Genomic DNA, 27,290 nt, shown 5'->3' with positions numbered 1-27,290 from the left:
GAAATGCATATTATGTGTGCTTTGTTAGGATAGCACTTATCCAAGGTCGCTTCTTTCACAATCACAGGGAAATATGAAGTAAATTGTGATTAAGTTTTTCCTTTGCTGTGCAAGTTCCTTTGTAGGCCAGGGATTTGATACAGAACCAAAATACCTGTTTAAGGATTCTGATTAGATCATCTTCACATCTAAGGAGAAAAACAGCAGTTGCAGTTTAGGGAATGTTCAAATCTATACTGCAAAAATCATTTTTTTGACTGGTTATTTGGCCCTGTGGTCCAGTAAATCAGATTATCTACCAGTGGCTTTTCCGGTGACTGAGTGAACTTGCCTGGGCATCTGAATGAGTATAAATTGCTCATGCAGGATAATAAGCAGTAGTTGCCTCTCTGCTCCTTCCTGCCTTCTGTTATAATACACTGCCTGAAAAATAATGAGATGCTGATGTCTGGAAGGTTTTGTCAAATGATTCCCATCTTCCCTGAACCTTTCAGTTATTCCACACAAAACTTTTGTAGAAAGATGTCTTACCTACATGTCTTAACCCCTGACATCAGTTCTTTCCGCATGCTGTTGGCCTAGATGACCCAGGAAGCCCATACTAGAAATATAGTTAATAGATAAAATAATTTTAAAAATAAAAGCTGATAGCACTTTTGCTTTAGTAGACAATTTGAAATTACTGTCAGAGAACATTTTTGCAAGTGAGCAACACCATCAGAACAGACAAGTGGGACCATGGCTGATGACACTTGGAGCCATTATATTAATGTACCTCTGCATTTTCTATGCATCCATGCTATTGGCACACCAAGTGGTCTAGCACTATATCTGGTTCTGTAGCACTTGTACCCATGCAGTCAGTATTGTTTTAAGTGTGTGCACCAGGCCTAGAAATGAACTTCTTTCCTTTGTGTTTAGCAACTTTCTCCAATTCTGTTTTAAATTATTGTTCTGAATTTAAGTTCTTTTTTTTCCCTAATCTCAAATTTATGTTCATTGAACCTTTCCCCAAGACAAATGCAATGGGTTGTAAGAGTGTAGTTATTATTTAGACACCTTCATACACTAGACTGAATACTTTGCTTCACTTACCAAGGGTGCACCATGTGAGGAAAGTACTAGCTGATGGGTTTGGAGGTTTGGGTAATACAGACTTGTGGATACACCTTGTTTGATCTTCTCCAAAGGTGCAATGAAATGTAGCACATATTTTTTTTTAAAAAGTAACTACTCATGTAAACATATTGACTACACATGGAGCATGAATCAATAACTAACATTACATTTCTGCATCAAATGATGTTAACTTGCATGTTACACAGACATAACAGCTTTGTAACAGTGAGTGAAAATTGAGAACCTATGAGTTGAATCATATGTTTAGCCATACAAAGTGTATGGCTGCAGGTGCACATTAAAACAATACTGACTGACCAAGCATGATTGAATAAGCTAGCAGTCATATACATTTGCTGTAGACTGTTAATATGTCTCTTAATTCATTTTTAATAATTTTTCAGGTGAGAGAGTAACCAGTTAGACTCCCAAATATGTGGCCAGTTTATTCAACATCTGTTTGGAAATTTGATATGTTTTTGTAATGATAAATTTCCCTACTGTACCAGAATTGACGCAGGCACCATATCTTTTTGTCTCAGGTGCTTTATTGTCACTGGGACAACAAGATTTCCTTAATTTTGAAAGCTGGTGTGCACTATTGTGTTCTTTGCTTTTGTTTTTTCTTTTTTTTTCTTTCTTGTAATAACTGTAATGAGAGGCATTTGTCAAAGTTAGTCTTGTAATGTTGGGAATTGTTCAACCACAACCTTTTCACACTGCATCCCTCTCATGCTTTGACTGCAAGTAACCTGGTTTCACTACTTATTGCCTTGCCAGTTATTGTTAGTGTTGCAGTGCCATAGCTTTGCTTTGCGCTTTTGCGATGTGGCCATAAATCAGCATCAAAGCCCTACAGATCATATTTAAGGCCTGGGCCAACATCAAAGTGCACTTATTTATCATATTTAGTGTGATCTTAGATATCATTTCTGTGTCTTCACGCTTCATTCGCCTGTCAGCTGCAAAGTAAATCTAGGCTCGGGTGTGTTTGTGTCTGGTGTGTGTATTTCTCTATGTGTAAGAACGTCTGTGCTAATAAAGGAGCACGAGCCTGTACATGAGCAAGCACACAAACTGTCAAGCTAGCTCAATCTGGAAAGAATACCAAGGTGCTGCAGTGGGTGCAGAGAGCTCATGAGACCATCCATACTGGTTTGTAGATACCTATTTAAAATGGGTTGTTCAGAGGAAAGGGAGGAGTGAATGTACCTCACTATCATAAAAAGGCTTTTGAAATGTCCATCACTATTGAACTCAAATCTTTCGTTTAAAGCCAGGTTGTGGCTGAATGCATCAAGCTTGGTGTTGTATTTTTGTGAACATTAAATGGGCCTTTATAGGATAACATCACTGCAATTTCAGCACTGTCCCATCACTGTGATTGCATTTAAGAAGTTTAACCATAGTGGTTCACTTCACTTGCCTTCCATTCTGAAAATAAAAAGTCACCTGTTATTTCTCAAAAAACACCGTACTTCTCCTTGACACATCGTATTGACCTCTGTCATGTTAAACAGCATGCTAATGCGGCCTAATTTTCATACCCACTCCCTCACTGTTTTTCATTTGACAAGCCATGAAACAAATATACTATATTCCTCACTGGTTTGGAAAATTATAAAATGCATTGTCCCCTTTTGAGGAGCTTAAGATGAGTGTAGGTCCTCCAAATGATGTCTGGGTGCTTGCCCAGGTTTTCTTTTCTGATTCAGGTGTTTTACTGTATGTTTCAAAAGTAGTGTTCAATCTTGTATTTTCTGACATGTGGTCAGTGTGTTGATTTCCAGTGACTCAAACTTCACTAACATATACCCAAAAGTTTTAACTAGGTTTTTTGTTTAAGTGACTGTCATCATGTATGACCTTCTAAACGATAATTGTGGTGTAAAAGAAGTTGACTTCTAAAACATTGCTGAGATTAAAGAGTAATTATATAAAAAAAAGTATAGTTACCACATTTTTGTAATTCTGTCAGACCTTTTTACTGTGCCCATTTAAATTGTTGTAGTGGTTTCAGAGTAGATATCACTACATGCAGAATGAGATACAAATATAAATCCATCTTTCAGATCCATGTCCATAATAATTTCACTAACACTCATCCTAATTAATTTGTGTGTTGTCAGGAGATTTCTAGTACAGTTGATATTATAGCGAACAGCCTGCAGAATGAGGAGTGGACTTCCATCAAGCATAATCTCCTCATTAACACTGCTGCTTTTTATCAGATCTTCTCTTTGTGTCTCATTTCCTTTCTTTCTTTCTCTTGTTTTCGTTTTCATATGATCATAATGTTGTCTTCTCTGTGTGTGTGTGTGTGTGTGTGTGTGTGTGAGAGTGAATGTGAGTGTGTGTGTGAGAGAGAGGGTATAGAGTGCATGTCATTGTCTGGTTTGTGAACCAGAGTTTTTACTCATGCTTACGTTTCACAGGCTATGCTATGGTTAAGGTTTTTCAGCATTTCATTCATTCATTCATGCTAAAGATACAGTTTCTGATTTCACTGATCAGTCTCCATTAAGTAAACAGGAAGAACAAGTCAGTCAGTAAAATACAGTTTAACCTTGATGCATTTCTTAGGGTTGACTTTTATATGTAAATGAAAGAAAAAAGAAATTTGTCTCTGTGAGATGTCAAAACAAGTAGGTTACAAGATTTAGATCTTGGAGAGGGCAAGAGACAGAGAGAGGGACGGAGACTAAGAGAGTGAAGGCAGGGGTAAGGAGTGAACCCGCTTTACCTTTCCAGCAGTTGGGGGAATAACAGATGAAACTTTTCTTGGTCTTGAGAAGCTGCAGCATTTATTAAATGACGCACTATAGCCTGAATTGTACATTTACTGCCAGATTGTTAACTTACTGTTAACCTTTTACTTTCTAACTGTGTCTGGCATTGGTGGTAAACTGCCAAGCTGCAGAGATACAGTGCTTTTTTTTCACAGCAGTAAGAAAAAATCCATACCATCACAGCCATAGAGACAACATGCTCACACAGAAAACATATCAGTCAGTGCTGTAGATTTTACACGGGCCCTAGCTTGCTAGAACAAGGCTCTTAACCTTGTTCAAGGACAGAGTAGTTGAGGAGGAAATTGAGTGTTTCTCACTTCATGTTGCTTCACTGAGTTGTTAATAAAGAAAAAAAAAAAAAGAACGGAACTGTGAGAAGAACTTTTGCTGAGAGTCTGATTGGCAAAGCTTTATTGTAAAAAGCAGTATGTTTGGATTGCAACTAGACTTGGGTGGTAAGTATATATACATATATATATATATATATATATATATATATATATATGTATATATATATATATATATATATATATATATATGTATATATATATATATGTACATATATATATATATATATATATATATATATATATATATATATATATATATACCTTCATACCTTCCCAACATTTTAGCAGGATATACGGTATTATGATGGTATTTTTTGTAAAACTCGTGTAAAATGGCTCACCTTGACTCTACTCCGCTGCAGATAGTAGGCCCTCAGTGTAGGTGGAACTGATCATCATAGTGATGCTATTCTTGCAGTTGGGAAACAACAGACACACAGGACCTTGGCTTTGGTCTTAAGAAGCTGCAGCCTTTATTTACTGACCATCTCAAACACACAAATAAAACCTACACTGCCAGACAGACATCTTCACTACTCCTCTCAGGGCACATTCACTGTCATTCTTTGTCACTTGCTCTCTCTCACACTTGCTAAAGATACACACTCAGTATGCTACACAGAATCAATCAGTGGTCTTAAGTGTTTGCTGGCTTACCTTTTTCCTTGGGACTAAACCCAAAATTGATACAGCATCTCTGTATCAATTTAGTGGAAATAGCAGCATCTGTATTCTTGACGGTATTGAAAATCAGACTTTCAGGATTTTAAATAACCTGGTATATTGTCATGTCTTGATAAAACTGAGCCTAGCTGCATCAGCCTTTGTCAGGTTTCACATAAGCTCACCAGTCGCTTTCATAAGCAACTAGCTAACATTTGGAGGTCATGTTTGGTTTGAAATGATCACTGATGCCTTAAATAATCAAAGCCCAAAAAATATTTTGATTGAAATATCAGACAGCGTTATGCAATTACCATAGAAAACTCATAACTTCGACATTTTGGTTATTTATCACAGTTTTAGATCACAGTAGGCTGCTGTAATATTATTGTGATTATCCTGTATAGCAACATCAGGGCATTGACTTCCTTTTAACCTTTTTTTTCTTTCTCAGCAGGACATTTAAGATGCTAGATGCCAATATAATCCCATTACAATCTACAACTAAATAATTAAACTACAATAATTTATGATAGTTACAATATGCTTTCAGTACTTGACATATTTAAATCTTTGTTTTAAGGATGCACATTAACAAACCCGTAAACTGCATCTGCCTGTTAGTCTAGGTGTTTCTGTGTTAAAAATGGCTGCCAAGGGCTGCATCCTCTGCTTATAAAGTCAAGCGCACAGTTAATAATACAACAATGCCTTAGAGAATATCACCTCCCAAGCATGACAATGGTGGCAGTGAACTCTAAAATTTGACACAAAACTCCTGGGAATTGGCAGAAAATTCCCAGAGACTGTCATGGGGAAAGACAAAGATTAGTGTTGAATCTTGTATTTTAATATTATACTATCAAGAAGTACAAGTGAAGCATAAAGCAATATCGATTTGTGCATTTTAGTTTGTTACAAGCTCAAACTGTGTATTTTGCTTCATTGAAATAATTTTTTAGACATAATGAGGCAGAAAATGAGCCCAAACAGAGTGAAGTAATCAGAAATATATAAACACTGCAAATATATCTCCATGAAGTCATTCTTTTCTGTTAACTTTATGCTCTTGTGTGGTCATGTCACAATTCATTATCTGCGGTCAGTCACAAGGTCGTGCCATATTTTCCACACACCAGAGAGGATATCAGATGTTAGCCAGTTAAAAAGAAATTCAAAAGCCATGTTACAACGGTATACAAGATAACTGGAAAATAGAAACATGATACAAAAACACAAAAATATAATTTTTAAAAGAAAATTGATTGTGGCAAAACTTGTCTAGATTGGCTACATAGGATGTCAGTGATGTTGAATGGTAAATAGCTGTTTTTATCCTGATAAAATCAACTTTGAACATCCATAGTGCTCAGTAGCCATACAGTGCAGCAGAAGATCAAAAGGACTTGTGATACATACCTGCATGCAAACTTTACCTGACTATAGATGAATATAGTATTTTTTATCACTTATTTATTTTGTGTCACAGTTTTTTAAATTATTAATCAAGGAATGTGATGGCAGCTATAAAGACTTGGGGTCTTTTCCCAAAAAAGACGAAATTTGGATACTTTGGAATACAGGAATACAATAATAAATTAAAGAGCTGGGATGTGAGAATGAAAACCCAAATAAAACTAAGAGCTTGCGACTCACACAACCCTTATCAACACAGAGGACAACCCTGTAATTGACTTTAGCAGGAAATCCTGACTTAATAAGATCATGATTAAAAAATTAGTCTCTACAATCATGACCATTGCCATGTCTAGGCTTGACACAATGAATGTTATCACTGGACCAATTAAGTGATTTTTACCACTGTAATTTTCCTCACACTACTGTCATTTAATTGTGTGAAGAAAACTCAAATCATCCAGCAAGCCATGCAGCTGAAGCACCATTTATGATCAATGACACAAAACAAAAATTCAAAATAAGAGCTTCGAATGGGGGTGGGGCTTGAATTCAACATTATCTAACCCTTGGAAGTGGTAGATGCAGGGCACGAAATAAAGGATGTCCCCTTTGCCGTGGGGCAGTAAAAATAGCACCTGGGACACAAAGATGTGGTGTCTGGGACAATTCTGGGGCAATAGAGAAACTCATCATTACAAATTCAGTTATTATGGTTATAAGTCTTATATCACTTTAATTGTTAGGTGTCCAAACATTAACCAGCCATTTGGCCAGTGCACAAAAAAGTTAATTTTGCACCCTGATTACTGTGATGCACTTATTGATTAAACACTTACACAAGCAATAATAACTCAACCAGTGACCAAAAGAATAACGAAAACATATTGTGGCCTAACACCAAGTGTGAGTTTAATGTTTTATTCGAAGACACAGAACTTGAAAAAAGAACATCAATTTTGGACAGTGGTTGTTAAATCTGAGACAGTTGAAAGCAGTATTCAGGAGAGATACATGGCACTGAGGTAAAAAAAAGTGGTAGTGAAGTTAGGCAGGTAGAATCTTGGGCTGTGAAAGCTGGAGATTTGCAGTAGTTTCCCATGAGCTCATCCGGGCTAAGAGAAAATGTAAAAGTTGATTTTGAGTTTTTGTATGTGGGACTGAACATGTAACAAGTGTTGTGCTGTTTTACTGTTGTGACAGCAGCAAATGTGATGTCATCTTCTGGTAGGCAGCTTTACTGTGTGTGAAAGAAATGTAGAATTGTCTGTTTGGGATATCATTTAATCTTTGAAGCTGCTTGGTGATCACTCAAAGAGGCATGAGGTGGGTGGAGGGAGAATTCAGTAGGTAATTGCAGATTTTGCAAGGCGTAACAAGATAGAGCAAGATGTAATGAATCATTGCTTCTGATAAAATTACTTTAGAGTTGGGCTTCCCCTAATTTAGAGGAAAAAGTTGCATGGGTAGCGCCTTGATATTAGTCAAAAGCGGGGGCTTTTACACATTCTCTTATGTGAGAACAAAATGTACAAATAGTTTAATAACAAATCCAGATTATTAATTGACCCTAAAATCAGCACTCCTTATAATCACTGCAGCTCTTAAGACTGAATTTGTGCACCATTTCTGGCCACTGACTACCCTATAACCTATAGAAAAGAAGTGAAGGACTGAGGGAGGTGGGCAGATAAATGAAAAGGAGAGGAGAAGAGAGAGGGAAGTGAAAGACTATGGTAGGTCTGTCACTTACTATTTGGAAAAAAAACCTGAAAAGTGTGCCTAGAGGCAGGTTTACATTTCCTAAAAATCACGATGATATACTTTTTTTCATATTTATAAATGATTAAAAGGCCATGTTTAGGTTGTTAAAGGGCCGGATATGGCTCATGGGCCACCAATTGTGTGTTAAAGAGAGAAAGTGTGTGTGAAACAAATTAGTGTTGCCCATTGGGAGTGTGTCTCACTCTGTCTCCCATTGGTCATTTCTCTGGAGTGCAGCAGTGGTGACAAGACCTCTTAGAACTGGTTTGCATGAGTGTAGGACAGGAGGACAAAAAGAGCCGCTGCCCAAAAAAGACGAAATTAACAAGGAAGTGGAAAGAGAGCCAGAGAGTCGGGGACAAAATGAGCGAGGCTTTCAGTCCTCAGAGATGATGTGACCATGGTTGACTACAAAGCTTCTACCCAAATCCCAACCCTGCCAAACACTGGAGCTGCAGCCTTGGTACACAATGGCTCCCTGTCAGTTAAAGCAATGAGATCAAAGTGAGATCACTCAACACCAAATTAAGAATTGGCCCTCAGGTTTCCAAGGTTTTAATTTCAAATAAACCTTTCTGAATTCACAGGCAAATCCAGTCCCTTTTCTCCATAACTAGCACAACCACACAAGCTGTATCAGAGCCATATGGGTCTGATAATAAATGTGCCTTGTACCAGAGCTGTAACACGCCGGCTGTTGGATTTATGATTGGCCTGGGGATGGGAAGTGGGATCTCTGTTCTTGTGGTGATTTTTTTTTTTCTTCTGAGTGTTATCACTCTTCAGAAACCTTTTGAGTCAAGAGATCTGCAGGAATGCCTGCCTGATTGTGATTGTACTAAACAAGAACAGGGTTACTAAGAGTAAAAGAGTTGAGTGCCACAACACTGTGTCAAAAAATTTACAAAATTGCTCTTGTACATTGTTTTTGTCAGGGTGTAAATGGAAGCATCTTTAGGGATGTTTTTCTCTAAAGATTTGGTGACTGAGCCCCTCTATCATCAGACTCTTTTCCACACTCGGAAAAACCTTATCTAGCTGGGCAGCAAGCTCCCAGGCTTAACGGTTATTTGTTTTATGGCCAGCCCCTGTGCAGGCTGAATGAGATGGACTCCTGTGTTTGGTATAAAGGAATTAGTCAGCCAGCCATGATGTAGGTTAGAGGGCCTGGATGTGAACATAGATACAGAGTACGGTCAGGGCTCAGGTGTTTACCTGAAACATACAGTGAGAAATATGACAGATTATGTATGCGCTTGTACACATAATGTGAGGGAAAGGTGCACAGGAATGATTAGGCAAAAGAGAAAAAGGACATCTCTCCTCTGTGGGACAAACATTGACAAAACATGTCACTACTAAATTCCCACACCAGTGTATTTAGACATTTTATGATATATACACCAAATGTGTTTATTGACAAATACCTAATTTGTGCTTAATGTTAAAAAAAAAAAAGCTGAAGTTACATGTCATCTCATGCCAGTTTATACAAGCACACTGTCATGGCTCTGTGTCACCCTTTATCCTTCAGCCAGTCCCTCTCTGCTGGAGTAGTGACATGACATGAACCAGAGAGTAAAGCACCTGGAGGCAAATTTTGTTTTGTGATTTTTGTGATTTCTTTACATAAGTACAATTTGACTTGACTCAAGTGTGTGCTACATTTCAAGTGTATCTGTGGAAATGTTTCCTAGTTAGCTTGGGATGTAGCTTGTTAGCCACTGAGAACCAGTACGGCAGCCAATGGCTAATCAGAGTTAGAGAAGAATGGAAACCAGGGGTCGCCTTTCTTTCATCCGCATCACCGATGAGGGGGAGACAGAGCCACCTGTTTTGAGCATCTGCTTGGCAGCTAACAATGGAACAATGTGGGCAGCGTTGACTTAATCAGGGGGATATAAACAGCTGATTAGCCAATGGCGTGTTGAGGAGGCTGATTTTTCTTACCTGCAAGGGGGAGAGAGATTGATACCCCTTCACGTGAGTGCCTCTCGCCATCAGCAGACCCCGATCTCATTGAGGTCATCGTTTCCAGGTCACCTCATAACTTGTAACTCCTCATAACCTCATGACGTGACCACTGTTGCTATCCAAACCAATATCCATGCTATTGCCCTCCATTATAATGATGTTGACAAGTCTGGTTGCTATGGTAATGGACTATATGTGACTATTAACCACACCCCCATTCTCTGTTTGAGAAACCTAAAAATTAACACTGGCAGGTGTGGGGCCCTAAAGATACTGAGGATGTTTTTGTGGCAAGTAAAAGGTTGCTTTTGTTTATATTTGGGATTTGATGATTTTATATTTGTAAACTGTATTGACAGTATTCAGAAAGAAAGTAACTGATCATCAACTGATACACACAACACTTGACAAGTGGGAAGAAGAAATCATGGAAAAATAATTGGAAAAAGAGAAAGGAGGAGGGGGTGCCAGGAAAAAGATGCAAAGATGGATTAGACAGCTAAGTGGAAGAACAGGAGAAGCAGGAGAGAGAAGCAGTGAATATATTTAAGAGAAAGGTGTCACCGTGTGGTTGTTAACTAGTGGGAGGAGGTTGTTAGGGCAGAGAGAGAATTGAAAGAATAAGAGGGAGAGGATGCTGTTACACACCTACTCTCAAGCTTGGGAGAGCCGTTACACATACAGCAGTGGAGCTGTCCAAGTGGGTCATGGGAAAAAGCAGGACATGGAAGCTGTCTTATAGTTCATGTTAAAGGGAACTCTGGGAGCTACAACTCACAAAAAACAAACTCTGCTGCCTTACCAACCTCCATCAACTCTTCTTTCCACTTACAGTGTTTATGGCCTGGCAGGAGGCAGACTTGTCCACATCACTTGAAACTTGGGGACTGATCCCATGAGAGCTCTTGGTTGAAAAGAAGCAAACACTCTTGTGCTCTTGTGTCAGGGATGGACTATGGGGACACTTTACAGGAGAAAAAGATTCTTGACTTGAATTGCCCACACACAGGGAAAACATTTATCTAAGTCCACCCTCATGCACTTGTATCTATACCGTTGCAGTGCTAGTCATGTATTTATCCTGCTTGGAGAGTGTATACAGTACAATGATGGTTCTTGCAGTTTGCTATCGAGGACTTAAGACTTTATCTGTTCTGCATGAGTACTGCAGAGTGCAGAGAGTTGTTTTTAATTGAAGAGATAGCAACACTCCTCTCCTCACCTCCTTATGTTCTTTTGTTCCAAATAACTTTTAAGAAATATGATTCTGAACAAATTGAAATGAAAGTTGTTTGTCAGAGGATTTTCATTAATCTTGAATATAGGGTCATTTGTTGAGAAGTCCCCCACTGGACTCACATTTTGTTACTCTAATCTCCACACTTTTTTTTAGCTGCATCATTGTCAGCAATGCAATGCAGGAGCAGCAGCATGGCAGGCTGTAAACTTTACTGTGTCTCAAAATTTGTCACAAACCACAAAACTAACTGTGATGGAAGCCAACACTGGCAAGCTGACCTTTCCTTTGTTATTAATATTTTCATCACTGTCTGCATTAATTTTCTCAGTCCAAGTTGTTTCCGTTCTTGTGTCACATGTCACAAGTGCAGCTGAACAGCACACCTGTTAACTGATGGCTGTTTGTGTGTCACTTGTTGCAGAGTCCATTATCCATGCCATGTGGCAGTCATAAGCAGTTTGATCATCATATTGCTGTGTTTATAGGTGACAAGAGGGCATTAGCCAGTTACTTTGTAAATCATTGTGTGTCTTATTGTCATATTAGTGAATGTAAGTTAGTCACTCAGTCGACAATCTAATCAGGACAGATTTGGCTAAGAATGCTTAAAGTGGCCCTGGATTTTTCAGTGGATGTTGTCATTCTATAAGAGTAGTACAACAGGAAAGAGAGTAGCTCCAAGGAAATGTTTAGTTTGTTCGCACACTAACATGTATCTTTTATCTATAATCACTTTAACATTACATTTGCTCCTGTAAAAATATTACCAGGCTTTTGATTTTGTCTTTTTTCAAGCATCCTATAACTGGTCATTTTCTTACATCTAGGACAATTGTTGCACATCCACAGCAGATATTTGCAGGGCTGGCACAAGAGGATAATTACAACAATTAACTCACAGACAAATTATTTGTCTGTGAGTTAATTGGCGGCTGTCAGGGTGGCCTGCATTTTCAGGCAAAAAGAAAAGCATCAACTAAATGGGCTGATTTTTGACAAACTCAGATTTAAAACTTTTGAAAAAGTGCTAAAAATAATAAGATTAACTGAAAGTAAAAACAATCGGTTGTAGAACTTCTGTAAGACAAATAAGCTAGGTAACCATTCCTTGTTAGACACCAACTCTTGTTTAATTAATTGTGCAACTTGTGTTTTTCAGTTTTGGTAAGAGAATAGCTGTTAGAGTTAGTTAGACAGGTTCAGTATGAAAAGGGCTATTATGATTTTGTGTAGTCTTAACCAAATCTTCCCCAGATCGTCATAGGCCTCTGATGAGCTTTCACAAATCTGAAGTTGATTTAGTTTTTCATAGGTTTGTCAAGGAGATGAACACTTGTGTGACAGGAAGGCGGTTTGTTGACTTAAATTATTCAACAGAGGCCTTGTTTCCTGTACACAAGCCTCCAGAAAACACATTATTCCATGTGCTTCCGTAAAGCTCATGTTGTGACAGGATGATGTGGATTAATGGAATGCGTTTATCAAAATATAGGAGTTAAACTGGTCTGTATTTTTACAAAAGGATAATAAAGGCCATTCTGACCGGCCAGTCACCGGTCAGGGCCTGTCACGTGAAAATCAGCCCGATTCCGAGCATTGCTGATTAATCGATGCAAGTCTAATTGCCTCTGATAATGATAGTATAACCAAGTCCTGCATGATATATGACAAGACAACTGTCTTTGATGCATTCTGAATGATGAGCAAACCATAAGCCTAAAAAGGCTAAATAAATTGCCAGTGAGCAATATCAGTCATGTACAGAGGTTTTTGTCTCCTTAGAGAAGATGTCTTTCAATTGTCTTGTGAGACTGGTTGAAGAGGAGGATAAAAATATGTCACAAGCAACAAGGGGACCAAGTGCTGCTGAAGAGCCAGATTGAGAAGAACCTTTTATGATATGGTTAAAATGACATTGCTGGCTGTAGACCACAGTGGTTTGTAGTTCTATCCAGTGTTTTCCCAACATGCAATTAGAATCGGTAGTACGCCACTCCTAAAATGCGAACACCTCGACTAGATTTCTTCATTTTTTGTTATAAGAGGAGGTGAAGAGGGCTCTATTTTACCTGTTTTAAAACTAGCCTGATATTTCGCACTTAGGGCGCTTTGTGTCCAGGTCAGTTAACACATCTATGAGAAAAGCCTTGAAAGGGAGAGGAGAGAATCTTCGTCTTATCTCTTTATAAAATAAAGTTTTGCACCTCGTAGGGATATTTCATATCCAGCTCAGTTCACACATCTGTGAGTAGACCAAAGCATTTAAACAAGAAACTTTGTGCTTTCCTGATAATCTTGACACTGATTATAACAGAAAGCACCAGGTAGATGTTAACATTGATGCAAGAAATGCTCATCACAGATTGACAATTACCATTCTCCAAAGGAAAAACAATCTTGCAACTTCACGTGAGGACTGGAAAGTAATGTTACAGCAAAAGTAATCATTTGTTAGACAAGTAAACACTTATCAGTGAAATAAACAGCATTTGGAACTTCGAGTTATTCCACATTCACAGTTCATTTTCTTCTTCCTGGAGGTTGCCTTTCTGTGCACGAGTAAAGCAGCCTCCTCCACTGAGAAGCCAGTATATTACTTTTGCTTTTAGCCATGCTTGTTATTGCTATGTGTTTCAATATGACAACATCATTATGTCATTAGTTTAGCTCATTGCCATTATCATGATATGATTTTTTAAAATCATATAAAATATTGTACCAATATTATTTTGTATGATACAATATGACACACCCCTCGGAGCTGTTAATGAATGTGCAGTCGTGACAGTCAGACGGAGAAAAAGTAAGAAAGAGAGAGCGCATTGGCGTTACAGCTGAACATAGCAGTGAAGTACAGTGTGTTTACAGTTATTCTGTTTGTCAGTAAATAAATGCTGCAACTCATGCAAGGCAAGGTCATGTGTCTTGCAAGCTGCTGAAGGGAGTTGGCTCTGAACTTAACAAAAACTTTGACACAGGCTCAATTACGGTGGATTGACCTTTAAGGTGAACCAGCTATTCCCATTTTAGTGACAAGCCATTCCTCCAGGTTTTGCTCAGCTGTGAATGTGGCAGTGCAGTGTGTGTACAGTTTAGGCTATTTATCAGTAAATAAATGCTACACCTCCTCAAGATGCAAGCCAAGTTCCTGTGTCTTACAAGCTGCTGAAAGGGTGTTAGCTCCAAACTTGGACACTGGCTCACTTAAAGTGGACTGACCTTTTAGTAACAAGATGCTCTTTCTTTGCTCAGGAGATGACCACAGCTTAACCCCAGTTACCACTGATCCCAGTTAAATGCCTGTTTTCACAATTGTAAATGTTTTCACATCTTTGCATATTTTTATTTTTTTGTATCAAATAATGGAAAGTGGTATGATAAGGTCATTGATAAGCATTTATATTAGACTTGCACCGATTTCAACTTTCTTAGCTGATTCTGATGTCCGATTTTTGAGGGGTCTGACCTACCGATTCCGATTTTGGGCGGTTCCGATTTTCAGTCTTTCTAATAACTGTAATTGACAGCATTCACAAACATTTTTGCAACTTTTCTTGTAAATGTGTTCATAATAAGACACTGACTATTAAATATTCATTTAATACTTTCTCCAAAATCATCCAGATTACAACCAGGCCTTATTATATTTTTATATTAAGGTTATGAATTGGGTGAACGCGAGATCATCTTGCGGGATTTCATGGGACGCGATTTCATGTGATCTTTTGTGGAAGCAGATGTAAACAAACCGGAGACTAACGCGGTGTAACAGTTTGAAGTAAAACTTTGCCGTGAGAAAAACAGACACAGAAGTTAAAGGAGTCTGGATGAGAAAATGTTTGAGGAGACGCATCAACACAGGTTGTTTATTCTTCAGCCAGAACAGGAGGTGAGATTTGAACTGTCCCTCTGTGAACAGCAGTCTGCTGCTAGCTTGCTAGCATTAGCCTGAAGTGCGAGAGAGTTTACAGCTGTTCTGCGCCATTGTCAGCTGCTCTGTCTCGTTGTAGACTGTCTGTCTTCTCTTTATCTTGTTCTTGGAATCTGTCTCTGACACCAGCTTCAAGCAGACATGTCAGAGTGTGTAGCTGTTATCAGCGCTGTGTTGACGTCACGGTCAGTTTGTCTGCTGCGTGCATGACGTGACCATCGTGCAGAACATGTGTGTGACAGTGACGTGCACAGAACCGGATTTGTGACGCTGACCGGCCGGTCACCGGTCAAGGCCAGTCACGTGAAAACCGGCCCGATTCTGAGCATTGCCGATTAATCGGTGCAAGTCTAATTTATATTGATAAGAAGTATTGGTAATGATAAAATCCCAAAAAACAATACACATCCCTAGTGATGACAAGAGGTGAACCTGTGACAGCAGTGTTGTGTGAATGTGATTCAATGTGGGTTTAACTTAAGTTGGCATTCTAAATCACGTCTTTTTCAGTAGGTATGGCCCCATTGTTCGCAGATGTTGCTGTTGTGGATGCTTTTTCAGCATTTAATTACTTCAATGCACACAAAGGACACATGACTAGAATAATAAACATTTTCTATGCATAACCTCTTTTCCCAAGGTAAAAATGCAGTTGCTTAAAATGCTGTAGGAGTCTAACACTTTGCCTGGTAACTCAGATCTTGTCTGAGAGGCAGTTTCCATGTTTGTATTTCCCCTGCAGCTGGAGTACAACTACTTTCAGATACTCTGCAGTCACTAATAGCCCAACAGTCTTATACCCTTGCATAATTGACTTGACTTGCTGTCTGTGACCCGTGCGTGTGTGTGTTTGTTGCTATGACTACATGGCATCTAGCCTTTGCTGCTCTCCCTAGAGTCTTGTGTTTCCACAGCTTCAAAAAACACATCTCTTAGATACCCCACAAGGCAGTCGGACAACTGCTGCTTCTGTCCATTTGCTATGTAAAGGATCAGCTTTTGCTGAGTAGCAAATTTCATGATGCCACTGAAGAAGACATTCCAGTGACAGGAAGGCTGATAGATTGAGGAAGTGATTTCTGGATGCCTGATGTGACTGAAACAATTAGCCTAATTAGAGAGGTGAGACTCTCCTCGCATCAGTAAAATGTTGGGGATGGGCGGTGGGGTACTTGAAAAGATGAGTGTAGATGAGGCTTGGTGTGGTCACCTGGGTGCCTGATAGTTGCAACCCACGCTTGTCTTTGTCAAGGTAATTGAGTCAGGCAGCTGTTGATGTGCTCTTAATTGTGTGTTTGACATTATATGAGACTCAGAGCAAATCCTTGGCAATCCTTGGTGTGAGTATGGAGGAAGAGAAAAGAGTGATATAAGATTAAAGAAGAGAAGCATGTACAGGCAGAGAGAAGAGGGTGCAGAATGCTAATGCATATATGTTTGTGAGTTTTCACTGGTGTATGACTATATCATATTCAAGTTTTCAGTATTTCTGCTGGTTGCTGCAGAGGGGTAATTACGGTATTTTACTTTACCATAAGGTGCGTAGATCAGGTCAGGTTGTAGTGTAATAGTTGGGGGCTGTGTCTCTGTTTACTACGTTACTATGGCGTCTTCTTGTATTCTTCTTTTTAAGATTATTTTTGGACTTTTGGGATTTCTTTCATTGATCATACAGCTAAAGACATGCCTGGAAAGCAGGGAGAGAGATGGGGACCATAAGCAGCAAAAGGCCACAGGTTGGAGTCAAACCAGGGCTGCTGCAGAGGACCAAGGTTAAGCACATAGGTCGCACACTTTACTACCTCAGCCATCAGGGCATCACTACTTGTACTCTTCACAGAAGAAGTTGTGCAGACTGTGAAAATCTTTTATTTTGTTAAGTAACAAGTGACAAATCATCTATCAGCTATGAATCGTATCTGGGAAACCTCTGTTTTAGGCTATTATAATTCTCTTTAGTCTGTAGCTGCAAACTAGCCAGTTAACTTTTGCACCAAATTGCTCTAGACAATGTCACTCACACAGGTCTTTGCCTTCTGTAAAGGGGAAGGCGTGGCTGGTAATACACAAGTACAGTTAGGCTGTGGTTAGGGTTGTACCTGACTCAGAATTTTGTCGGTCAAATTGGATTTGGCTTTTCAATATGAAAACTCGACTATTTGTGACTTTTTTTCAGTTCAGTCCCACACTAAATTCACCTTCTTTGTCATCTGGGAAACTGCCAGATTTCCATGCAGTCAAGAGTGTACGTAAATGGTGTCTTTTTGGGTCAAATTTTAATGTTGTGGCACACTTGGATTACACCACACAAGCAGTATGGAGACATTTTGTGGGGTTTTTTTGTGTTCTTTTTTTACATTTTAATATCTTACGATGAACTAACTTGGTTACATCATCGGTGTTGTATCCAGGCTTCATGGGGTGTGAGCATTAATGACATGTTATTTTAAAGACAATGTTAATATCAAAATATATATTGCATATCACTGCATAGCCTTAAAATATTGAGATATTACTTATTCAGTTCCAAGCCAAGCTACATTGCCCAATTCCAACACACATGGAGCAGAATGAGCATGCATTGGATGATGATGACAGCTTAACCTCCTTGTTTTCTTTTGCCATGCTGTCTCACATCTCATAAGCATACACATATATATGTGAACACTCCTACAGAAATGAGGCAGTCATCTAATACCATCGGCACCGTCTAAATATCACATTTGAATGCATGTTGCTGAGGGCATGTTCATTCATAGAGGCACAGAGGATGTCATACAGAGAGGGTGTGACACCCCCTGGGTGTAGACACACACACAAACAACACACACACAAATTGCAATATTGCAGTCATTCGTACCCAGAAACCATCACAGAGCTCGAAATAGTATAGGTATTAAATGCACACGCATTGGCACAAAAGCTGTATCACCAAGTGGAATGTACAATACAAACACACACACACGCACTACACATAAACATGAAATCCCCACAAAATAAATACTGCTCATTTGAAACATTCTTACAAATGCATGCATTCACTGAAACTAGTATACAGAGTAATTGCCATCTTGGTGTTGCAAAATTTGTTTTCTATCAATTAAAGTCAGACACACTGAGTTGTGATTTGAATATTTATGAGTTTTTTCCAGGGCGATGTTGCGTAACTCAGAAGCTGTTTATTTTGGTCTCTGTTGGCCCCACATTCAGCGTCACGATAGAATTATAAAATGGATGCACATTCTGTTGTGTGAAGGATAATTAGTATAAAACGTCTGTCTCTTTCCCGTTTGTCTTGCACATTCATTTCTCCGTCTCATTGGCTCTGTGTCACAGTCTCAGTTCTTTATCTCATCGCTGTTTCCTCATTATTCTCCTACATATCTTTTACACATTTCTTTGTCACTCTTGCTCACACACTGTGGCCTGGGTTTACCCTGTCTCCTGCTCAGTGCATGCTGGGAAATGCCACAGCCCCAACTGAACCTGAACAGGAACCAGAAAAGAAAATGGTTGGTTGATGCATGCTGATCACTTAGTCTGTTCTGGCTCGTTTCCTCTTGTAACCCATCTTCAGTCCTCCTGTACAGATGTTTATTTTCTCATTTTTGGCTCGCTACTGCCTCTATTCCTTTCCCTGTTCTTCTTGGAATTTTACTTCTAGTCCTTTATATTCTCATTTCTTCACACAGTCACTGTTACAGCAGTGATACATGCACTCTTGATGTATGGACACACTCAGCCCTGAAGTTTCTCGCAGTCTTATATACTCTCTCTCTCGTAGGGTTCTGTTTTAGTGAGGATGCTTTGCCACTTGGCGGGGGGAACAGCCAAGTGACTTTTTTCCACAGTGAGGTTTCTTTTCCTCACCTGCACCTGTTTGGTAGTTTGGTGACTCACCATGCACCTTAGTGGGCAGAATAAATGTATGTTTGTTTGCCTGCTTGAAGTAGGTCAACAGTGCACTGTGAATGGTACAATCATGTTTATGACATTTGTAGATGCCCACCACCCATAAGATCTCTAAAGGGGGGTGAGCATCTACAAAGCAAAATCTAAAAAGCATTACAAGCAAAACCTTAAAAGTTGTTTTGCTCGTAGGGCTGCAACTAATGATTGTTTAATCATTGATCAAATTTCAGATGATTTTCGTGGTTAATTGTTTAGTCTATAAAATTTCAAAAAAATTGTGAAAAATGCTCAGACAGTTTCCCAGATTGTAAGTTGACATCGTCAAATTGCTTCAGTCCAAAACCCAAAAACTCTTAATTTATAATCATAAATAACAAAGAACAGCAGCAAACCCTTACATTTAAGAAGTTGGAACAAGCAAATGTTTGACATTTTCCTTGAAAAATGATTGAAACAATGAATAGATAATCAAAATAATAAAATGTTAGAGCTGCAACAATTCATTTAACCAGATAGATGATCGAAAGAAACATAGTTGCTAATTATTTTGATAATCAGTGAATCATTTCAGTAATATTTCAAGCAAAAAATGTCAAGCATTTGCCAATTGGTTGTTATAGAAAGTGGAAGAGTCTTTGGTTTTTGGACTGTTGGTTGTACAAAAGAAGAAATTTTAACATGTTGCTTTGTGCTCTGGGGAAAAGTTATGGTCATTTTTTACAATTTTGATATTTTTTAGAGTAAACAATTAATCGTGAAAATAATCAACAGATTAATTGATAATGCATGCACGCATAAAAGTTTTTGCTTTTAGTTGATTAACTCCTATTACAGTCATTTGAAGGCAGCAGGTATATTATGTGAAGTGTGCCACTGCTTCTGTTATTTGACTAAATGCTACCAAATTCTTTCTTTCATCACTGCTCTGTATAGCAGTCTGGTGGCTCTTTGTCTCTTTCTGAAGTTGGCCAGTGTAGTACCGAATAGGCCTAGTCTTATCAACCAGGTCTACAATAAAGACATCTGCTCTTGTGTAGGCTGATTCGCACCTCATCCTTCCTCTGCCTCCTACCTTCTGTCTGATCAGCAGTAATTTTAGTCACACGCTGTGTATGGATGTACACATGTGAATGTAAAACACCTGAGCAGGAGGAAAAATATATAAATCCTGGCCTTGAATTCCTGCTATATCGGGAAGAAAAGCTTTGATTAAAAACAAGACCACAGGCTAAGTGTAGCATGACATGTGGTTAGAGTTAGGCTAATAGATGAATAACAAATATTGAGTCAGTGTTTTTGCTCCATACTTAGCCAAGTGCATAATACAGTTTTTACATACACCTGCACAGTTTGTCAAATTTTCCACACATACTAACCACCATGGGTGTGAACCAAAATTTCACTTGTTTGTTTTTTTGGTCTTGCTATGCCACAAAGTTAAAACATTCTATGTATTGTTCCACTTGTCTGCATGTTAGTCCAGAAATCATTAACAAAATATTAAAAGAAATAAGAAACCACAAAACTATACTTTTTATTATATTTTTTGGTAGAATCAGTAGGAGCTCTCTGTAAATATACCAGAAGGATAGTTGATTGTTGAGTATCATTCCCAGGACATCATTCTTAGTTTTTCCACAGATGTTTAGCTGTGTAGCTCTGTGGAGGCTTGCAGCTGAGTCCACACAGATCACAGCAGGTCATCAGTTCCCCCCACATTTCCTGTGTTTATCATAAGAAAGGTCATTAATAAACAGACTCACTTGCTTGCCTTAAGATGACACAGTTATTTTCAAAGTTTATTGTATTTATTGCACTTGGCATCTCATAGTTAACATGTTTTAACACTTTTAAGACGAACGGTAGCACAAACTGTCATGCATAGACTTACTGATCTTTAATATTTCACAGTGTAGGTAATTTTGGTACTGACAACTTAAGAAAACCAGCAGGTTTGGTGGGAAAAAATAAGGGACTGACTTAAGTGTCAGAGGAAATTAATCTTGTGTTTGTCCTTTATCAAAATGTTTCTTTCATCCCTATTCTGTTCATATCACATTGATGTTTGGTAATGAATGTTGCCTAGTGTAAGACATCAGATAATCATGCAAAGATTACTGCAAAGACCAAAATTATAATTTCAAATGCAAAACAGCTTCTCTTTTGAAAGAAAATCCATATTTGAATTCATCCTTCCTCCCACCATCCTTCCTCCCACACTGCACCCATCACCTGAATAGGATGTGATAATAAGGGTGAGACCTATACATGTAATGTTTATTAGTTAAAAATACAGCATTGCTGAGCTGAACATCATTTCTCCTCATGTAACAGTGGAATCACCTGTTTAAGCTGTTAATCACATTTTTCAGTAACCAAACAGTATTTAAAATCTTGATAAAATGTGTGGCACTATGTGCTGTACATTGTGAACATTGCAAATTATCCCACAAAACATGATAACAACTGACTAAATGTGTTGTGTTTGCAGACCGAGTGGAATCACAGCATCTGTGGGTAAATAATGTCATATGTGACATTGGAACATTAACTGCCACACAGTGTGACTGATGCTAGCAGTGCTAGCAGCAGCAGCCTTTTTGCCTGCAGGTTAATGTCAGACATACCTGTATCAAATGTGGTTGCACATTTATGATGATGATGATAATGATAATGATAATAATGATATAATAAAAAATAAGAATAAACCTGGTGTATATCATTTGGTTGTATTTGTGTCAGCCCATATAACAGCTTAGTGAGATTCAAAGACTATCCTTCATAACAGCAGAAGACTAGTTCAGTGTCATTGTCCTCCTGTCACTTGTCACCGCTGTGTCTGTTTTTCATTACTAACCCACATCCTCATGGGGTAGAGTTGTGTCAACACCTTGGGGCTTGTACCACCATGTGAAACCGAAGATGATGTTTCTCATTCCGGCACTGCTTGCCTCCTCATTGTGTTCCTTTACACCTGAACCCTTTTCTGGAGCTGATGTGACTGCAGAGTAGTGAGGTGGGGGGTTTGTTTCCCCATTAGAGACTGAAGTTTTGTCTTTCCCATAATGATCTGAATTAGAGGTAGGGGCATTTTAGTCTGGTTTCCTGTAGTTGTTTTACTGCAAGGGCTTCTTAACCTGCTTATTCAGTGCCTACTACCAACATTTATAATAATTTGATATTCTTTCATTAAATAAAACCTTATAAGACCTCCAGGTGAAAAATGGGCAAAATTGCTCTTTTATACAGAAAACACACACAACTTTTCCTTGTTTTCATCTCTAACACAGTCTGTCATCACATCTATTTCCCAGAGGTTCAGTGTTTGTTCTTCAAGTTAAGCTTTAATTAATTTAAAAAAGAACTGCCTTCTGCACCCCTTTTCTTCCCCAAATGTTTCAGATTTTTTGTGTCAGACTTGGTTAAAATAATCTCTGGAGAATGAAGAATAAAAAAAACTTACCACCTGCCTTTTTCCTGCCTCCTACAGGGAGGAGGAGGAGAGCCTGCGGGACAAGATTCGGGCAGACCACGAGCGAGCACTGCAGGAGGCAAAGGAGAAGCTGAGAAAGTCACGTGAGGAGCTGCAGGCTGAGATTCAGACAGAGAAGAACAAAGTAATGGAGGACCTGAAAAAGAAGGATACAGGGCCTAAACCCTTGCCACCCGTCCCCATGCCCAAAGTGGTGGGTGTTAGTGATGGCGAGCCACCAGAGCCAGATGTCAAAGAGAAACGTGACAAGATCAGAGAGGTAAGATGACCTTTAACCAGTTAAAGCTTTTTAACTATCCAGTGAATAAGTTTGGTTCCTTTTACTGATCTGTGGTGTCATTTTGGAGCATGTACATGAGCTACAGACTCTAGGGGCTCATAGTGTGCTGCAAGAACATTCAAACAGTGTGCAAAAACTGCACTTACAGAAATTAGAGCAAAAGCTGAGGCTTGTTCTTATATCAAGCTATTTTATTATCATCAATAAATCAGCGTGAGTCCCTCATTTTGCCATAAAATGAAGACCTCCTCCTTTGGCGTGCTTACTCATCTGAACTTTACACCCTTTAAATCTTTAAATGCCACCTCTTAATTGCTAATTGTGTGTCCTTATTTACGTATCTGCATGTTAAGCAAAACATCTAATGTGAGAAACTGATGAGAGTTTAATGGCTTTTATTGGTGAGACAGTTACACTAATGCTTTGCCGATTCCATAAGAAAAGCAAGTGCCATTGCTATTTTGTACAAGTCTATGTATTCCAGTGTGGGACATGGAATATTGGATATAGCAGGTATGCAGTGATGTCACTTTCCCACTGGAACACGCCTTCTGCAGTCAGACTGAATGGTAAAACGTCCTGCAACATGGCTGACTTTAGTAATAAAAAACCTGGAAACTGGAAGTAAAACAAATACTTATTTGCATGTTTGTCTTATCAGCTGCACTGCCACACAGAGACTGACCCCTGGTGGCCTGTGCTGTGCACTTCGATTTAGTGTATCCCTATTAGTTTAATCCAAAGAAGAGCAAATGTGTTAAGGACTGTAATTAAAATTATACTTTCAATATTTCTTAATACCCTGGTGTAATGTAATACCTTTATGCTTCACAAGCCTAATGTGCATCTGATTTTGATGCTAGGGAAATACCCAAAGCCAAGAATGGATGTTATAGATATTTTTGTTTTTAGATTATTCATGAAACCTCTTCATATGCAGCAGCTGTGGTGTGTGCAGTTATGTCTGGAGTGAGGATATATGATGTGATGCGATGCATGTTTGTACAACAGTAGTATAAATGCAGTATAAATGAAAGATGCTAAATACTTAAGTGATGAGTAACATTATTTTAAGCAGTATATAACTTAAGGGATGTTTTTTGCCGAAAAATCCAATATACCTGAGTAGGCCTGGGCAATTAAAATAACGGTGAAATCTGTCAGTGGTAGACACATCATCAACAGCAATAAGAAAGAGGTTTGATAAAATATCAAACAGTTTCACTTAAATGCATTGAATGCAAACTGCCATGAAAGCACACACGAGAAACAGTGTGGAGTTACAAGTGTGACAAGAAACAGCATGGAGTTACACGTGTAGATAAAAAGGACAGGTCAGCTCACTGGTATCGTAGTCTTTTGTGTTTTTTTTTTTTTTTTAAGTTGGACAACGACTATCAGAGGATGAGGGGCTCAGACATTTGGAGGGAGCTTGGAGTAGCTGCTGCTTCTTCAAGTTGAAAGGAGCCAGCTGAGGTGGTGGAGCTGGAAAGCATTGCGGATGAGAGGGATGTCATGCTTGGCCTACTCCGACTTTTCAGCTGTGTTGCCCAGGCCTATACCTGAGACAAATGGCACCCGCAAATCTGCATTACAGTGCCGGGATTCCAATTGTTTCGGTGAATTGCAGGGATCCATTTGCTTCTCTTTTGCTTTTGGCAGGATGCAAAGATCACTTTGATCTCTTGTTGAATCTATTTGTAAAATTGCACAACAGCTCTTTCCCATTTTAGATGTGCATTATATGTTTATGTGGCATTCCAGCTGGACACTCATGCTGCCACTCAGTAATCCTTTTGCTACTCAGTGGGTGTAACTCCAGTGATTTCCACATACTGTGACATCACGTGCATAGCCTCTATTAGTTTCCTGTGATCGTTTGGCAGACATCCCTAAATTGGTGCCTTCAACTCACTATTCACATTGAATCCTGTGAGGATCATCTTGCAATAGACTGGGGTGAAAACTTTCAACCACAGAATTGGTGCTCATTTAGCGTGTGTGCGAGGGCCAGTTTGTGTTTGACTATACTGTACGTCTGAATCCATTTCTTTTGCCTAATGTCTGTCTCGGCGCCAGCTTTTATTGAAGGCAACAGCAAGCCAGACGGACAGTGTCTGTGCTGAATGCAGATGGTGCTATCTGGTCGTGCTCTCTATAGACACTAAGCCAACCCCAGCCTATCTGCCTCTCTCTGCTCTTCTCCCCCCTGCAAGTTCTCCTGCATAATTACCTCATATCGTCTCTCTTGAAACAGCACTTGGAGTCAGAACACTCGCTGCGCATGGGAGCTGGCCCATTCACTCCAAACCCGCCTTTGTCTCTAAATGCCCCTTTTGTTCCCTTCATAATTACCATTCAGAGAGAATGCCATACACTCCCAAATGAGCAAGAAAGTAGCAGCTGTATGGGCTACAGCATGGCACAGCAGATTCCCGTTTTCCTGATTGCCTTGTGATTCCAAGGAGAAATCATAATCACACACTGCATACAATTGTCACTGAAAAGCTACAGTTCTTTTTTTCTTTCGTTTTTAAAATCGTGGCTACAGGCATACATTTGGCCTGTGTTTTAATGTTACAAATTCAAGTCCAGGAAGGAGTATCAACATCCATTTTCTTGCCTTTGTTTATATTTCCTGTAGTCAGTAAACACTAATTCATGTACTGGTTGCTGTTGAGCCAATCTGTTACTTTCCATTGGATTATAACACCTGTCTGATCTAATGTCTTACACTGTCTGACACAGTCCTTCCTGCATTACTATTATTATTTTGGTTTGTTTCAGAATTTGGTCCTGTTCACAGTTCATGACTGTGAAGCGTAAATGATTACAATCTTTGCTCCTGGTTGTAATGATTGGAGTGGAGGTAAATGATCAATGCTGATTTACTTGACAATTTTTTAGCTGTTAGCACAGTTTTGTAGCTGTATGCTACTCCTGGCATTAAATATCTGCAATAAAAACACTGGCAATACAAATTAACCCAAGGATGAAACGGATTATATTTTTAAAGGACCATTAAGTGAAAATTAAAAAAAAAAAAAAAAAGTTATTTATTTTGCCTGGACAGAGCTGTTGATTTTTGTCAACTTCTCCATATTTTTTAGAAAATCCATACTAGGCCCACACTTGTATTGACAGCAGTCAGTAGTTGATTGTGTTGTCAAAAATAATGATATAAAAATAAAAATCAATACGACATAATTTGAAATGCCTTCTGTACTCATTTTTCACAGTATCGATACTCTGATACCAGCTGCACTTTTTTGCTCTCTCCTCTCTGAAAGTGAGTTTTCACACACACCCCTGCAGTGCCCACATAGTCCTCCCTCCTCTCTGACTCACAATGCTGTCTTCTTCTAATCACTCATCTTATTTGCTTCAGTTGAATATCTGTTGTCATGCTATAGCCTTATTATGTTTATCTTTTAATAAAAATCTAAGATATAATATACTTGTGATGCTGAGTCAGTTTTTCCCCGTGGTATCGAAAACGGTATTGAATATCGATGTTCAGGGTTAGGGGTGGGGGAATATTTTGGAATTCTTAGATGCATTACGATGTGGACTCGGAATCGATGCAGATTCAGAAAGTCAAAAATTGATTTTCTAAATGTCAATTAACATGATGTTGTCAGAGCACAAAAGGTGGAACTAAGTTGTGAGGGCAGTGCAGCACCCGGACAGTCTATAGTGAGCTCACGCTAGAGTTATCAGCAGTTAACAAGGACATGTACTTCATCTTCTCAAAAAGCAGCAGTTGTAATCATTTTCATCATTGTTTTATTTTAGAGTCTAAATAATTGCATTTGCAAGACAAAGGTGAAGTGTATTGTGAATACTATTTACAATTGCCCAGAGACATTAAGATTTCACATTCACAGAGCGGAGCAACGTCAGCTGTGACAAACTGTTGTTAAGACAGTCGCTCTCTACTCAGTCTGTTTCACTGTAAAAACTCTGTACCTGCTCTGCATGTTGGACTCTGCATGATGGTCTTTCCTCAGAGCTGATGGTGCAGCAGAGAGGCTGTTCTCCACTCCTGGAGACATAATGTTAGTAACATACACAGCGAAACACTCCGCATCCCCCTCAATTTGTTATTGTCATACAGGCAGGGGACTGTAGGATTCTTTCAAACTGATTAATTGATGGATTAATGCTGTTTTGTTCTGTTTTTTAATAAAATTGGCTGCAGACCATTAAATTGCCAGTTAGGTTTCCTATTCAGGGAACCTGGAGCAAGAGACTGAAAATTGTGTCCCCTTTTCTTTTCAGTCAAAACTAGATTCTCAGTCAAATCTGACAAAAGACCCCCCCACCCCCAAATGTATCATATGTGTCATGTTTCCT

General features: G+C 38.9%; 1 protein-coding gene across 1 annotated transcript in view; it reads left to right on the top strand.

Annotated features, from left to right (window-relative positions):
• Positions 1–27,290, top strand: part of man1a2 (mannosidase, alpha, class 1A, member 2) — a 153,817-nt gene that overhangs the window by 9,308 nt on the left and 117,219 nt on the right. Inside the window, exon 3 of the mRNA XM_084724956.1 lies at positions 22,652–22,913. Coding sequence (XP_084581082.1) covers positions 22,652–22,913 — 262 coding nt within the window. The remainder of the gene's footprint in view (positions 1–22,651; positions 22,914–27,290) is intronic.

The sequence above is a fragment of the Lutjanus erythropterus genome, chromosome 8, assembly GCF_056507025.1.
Source record: "Lutjanus erythropterus isolate fLutEry1 chromosome 8, fLutEry1.hap2, whole genome shotgun sequence".
NCBI classification, from domain to species: domain Eukaryota; kingdom Metazoa; phylum Chordata; class Actinopteri; order Lutjaniformes; family Lutjanidae; genus Lutjanus; species Lutjanus erythropterus.
The sequence above is the reverse complement of the archived record's forward strand: the minus strand, read 5'-3'. Positions and strand labels throughout refer to the sequence as shown.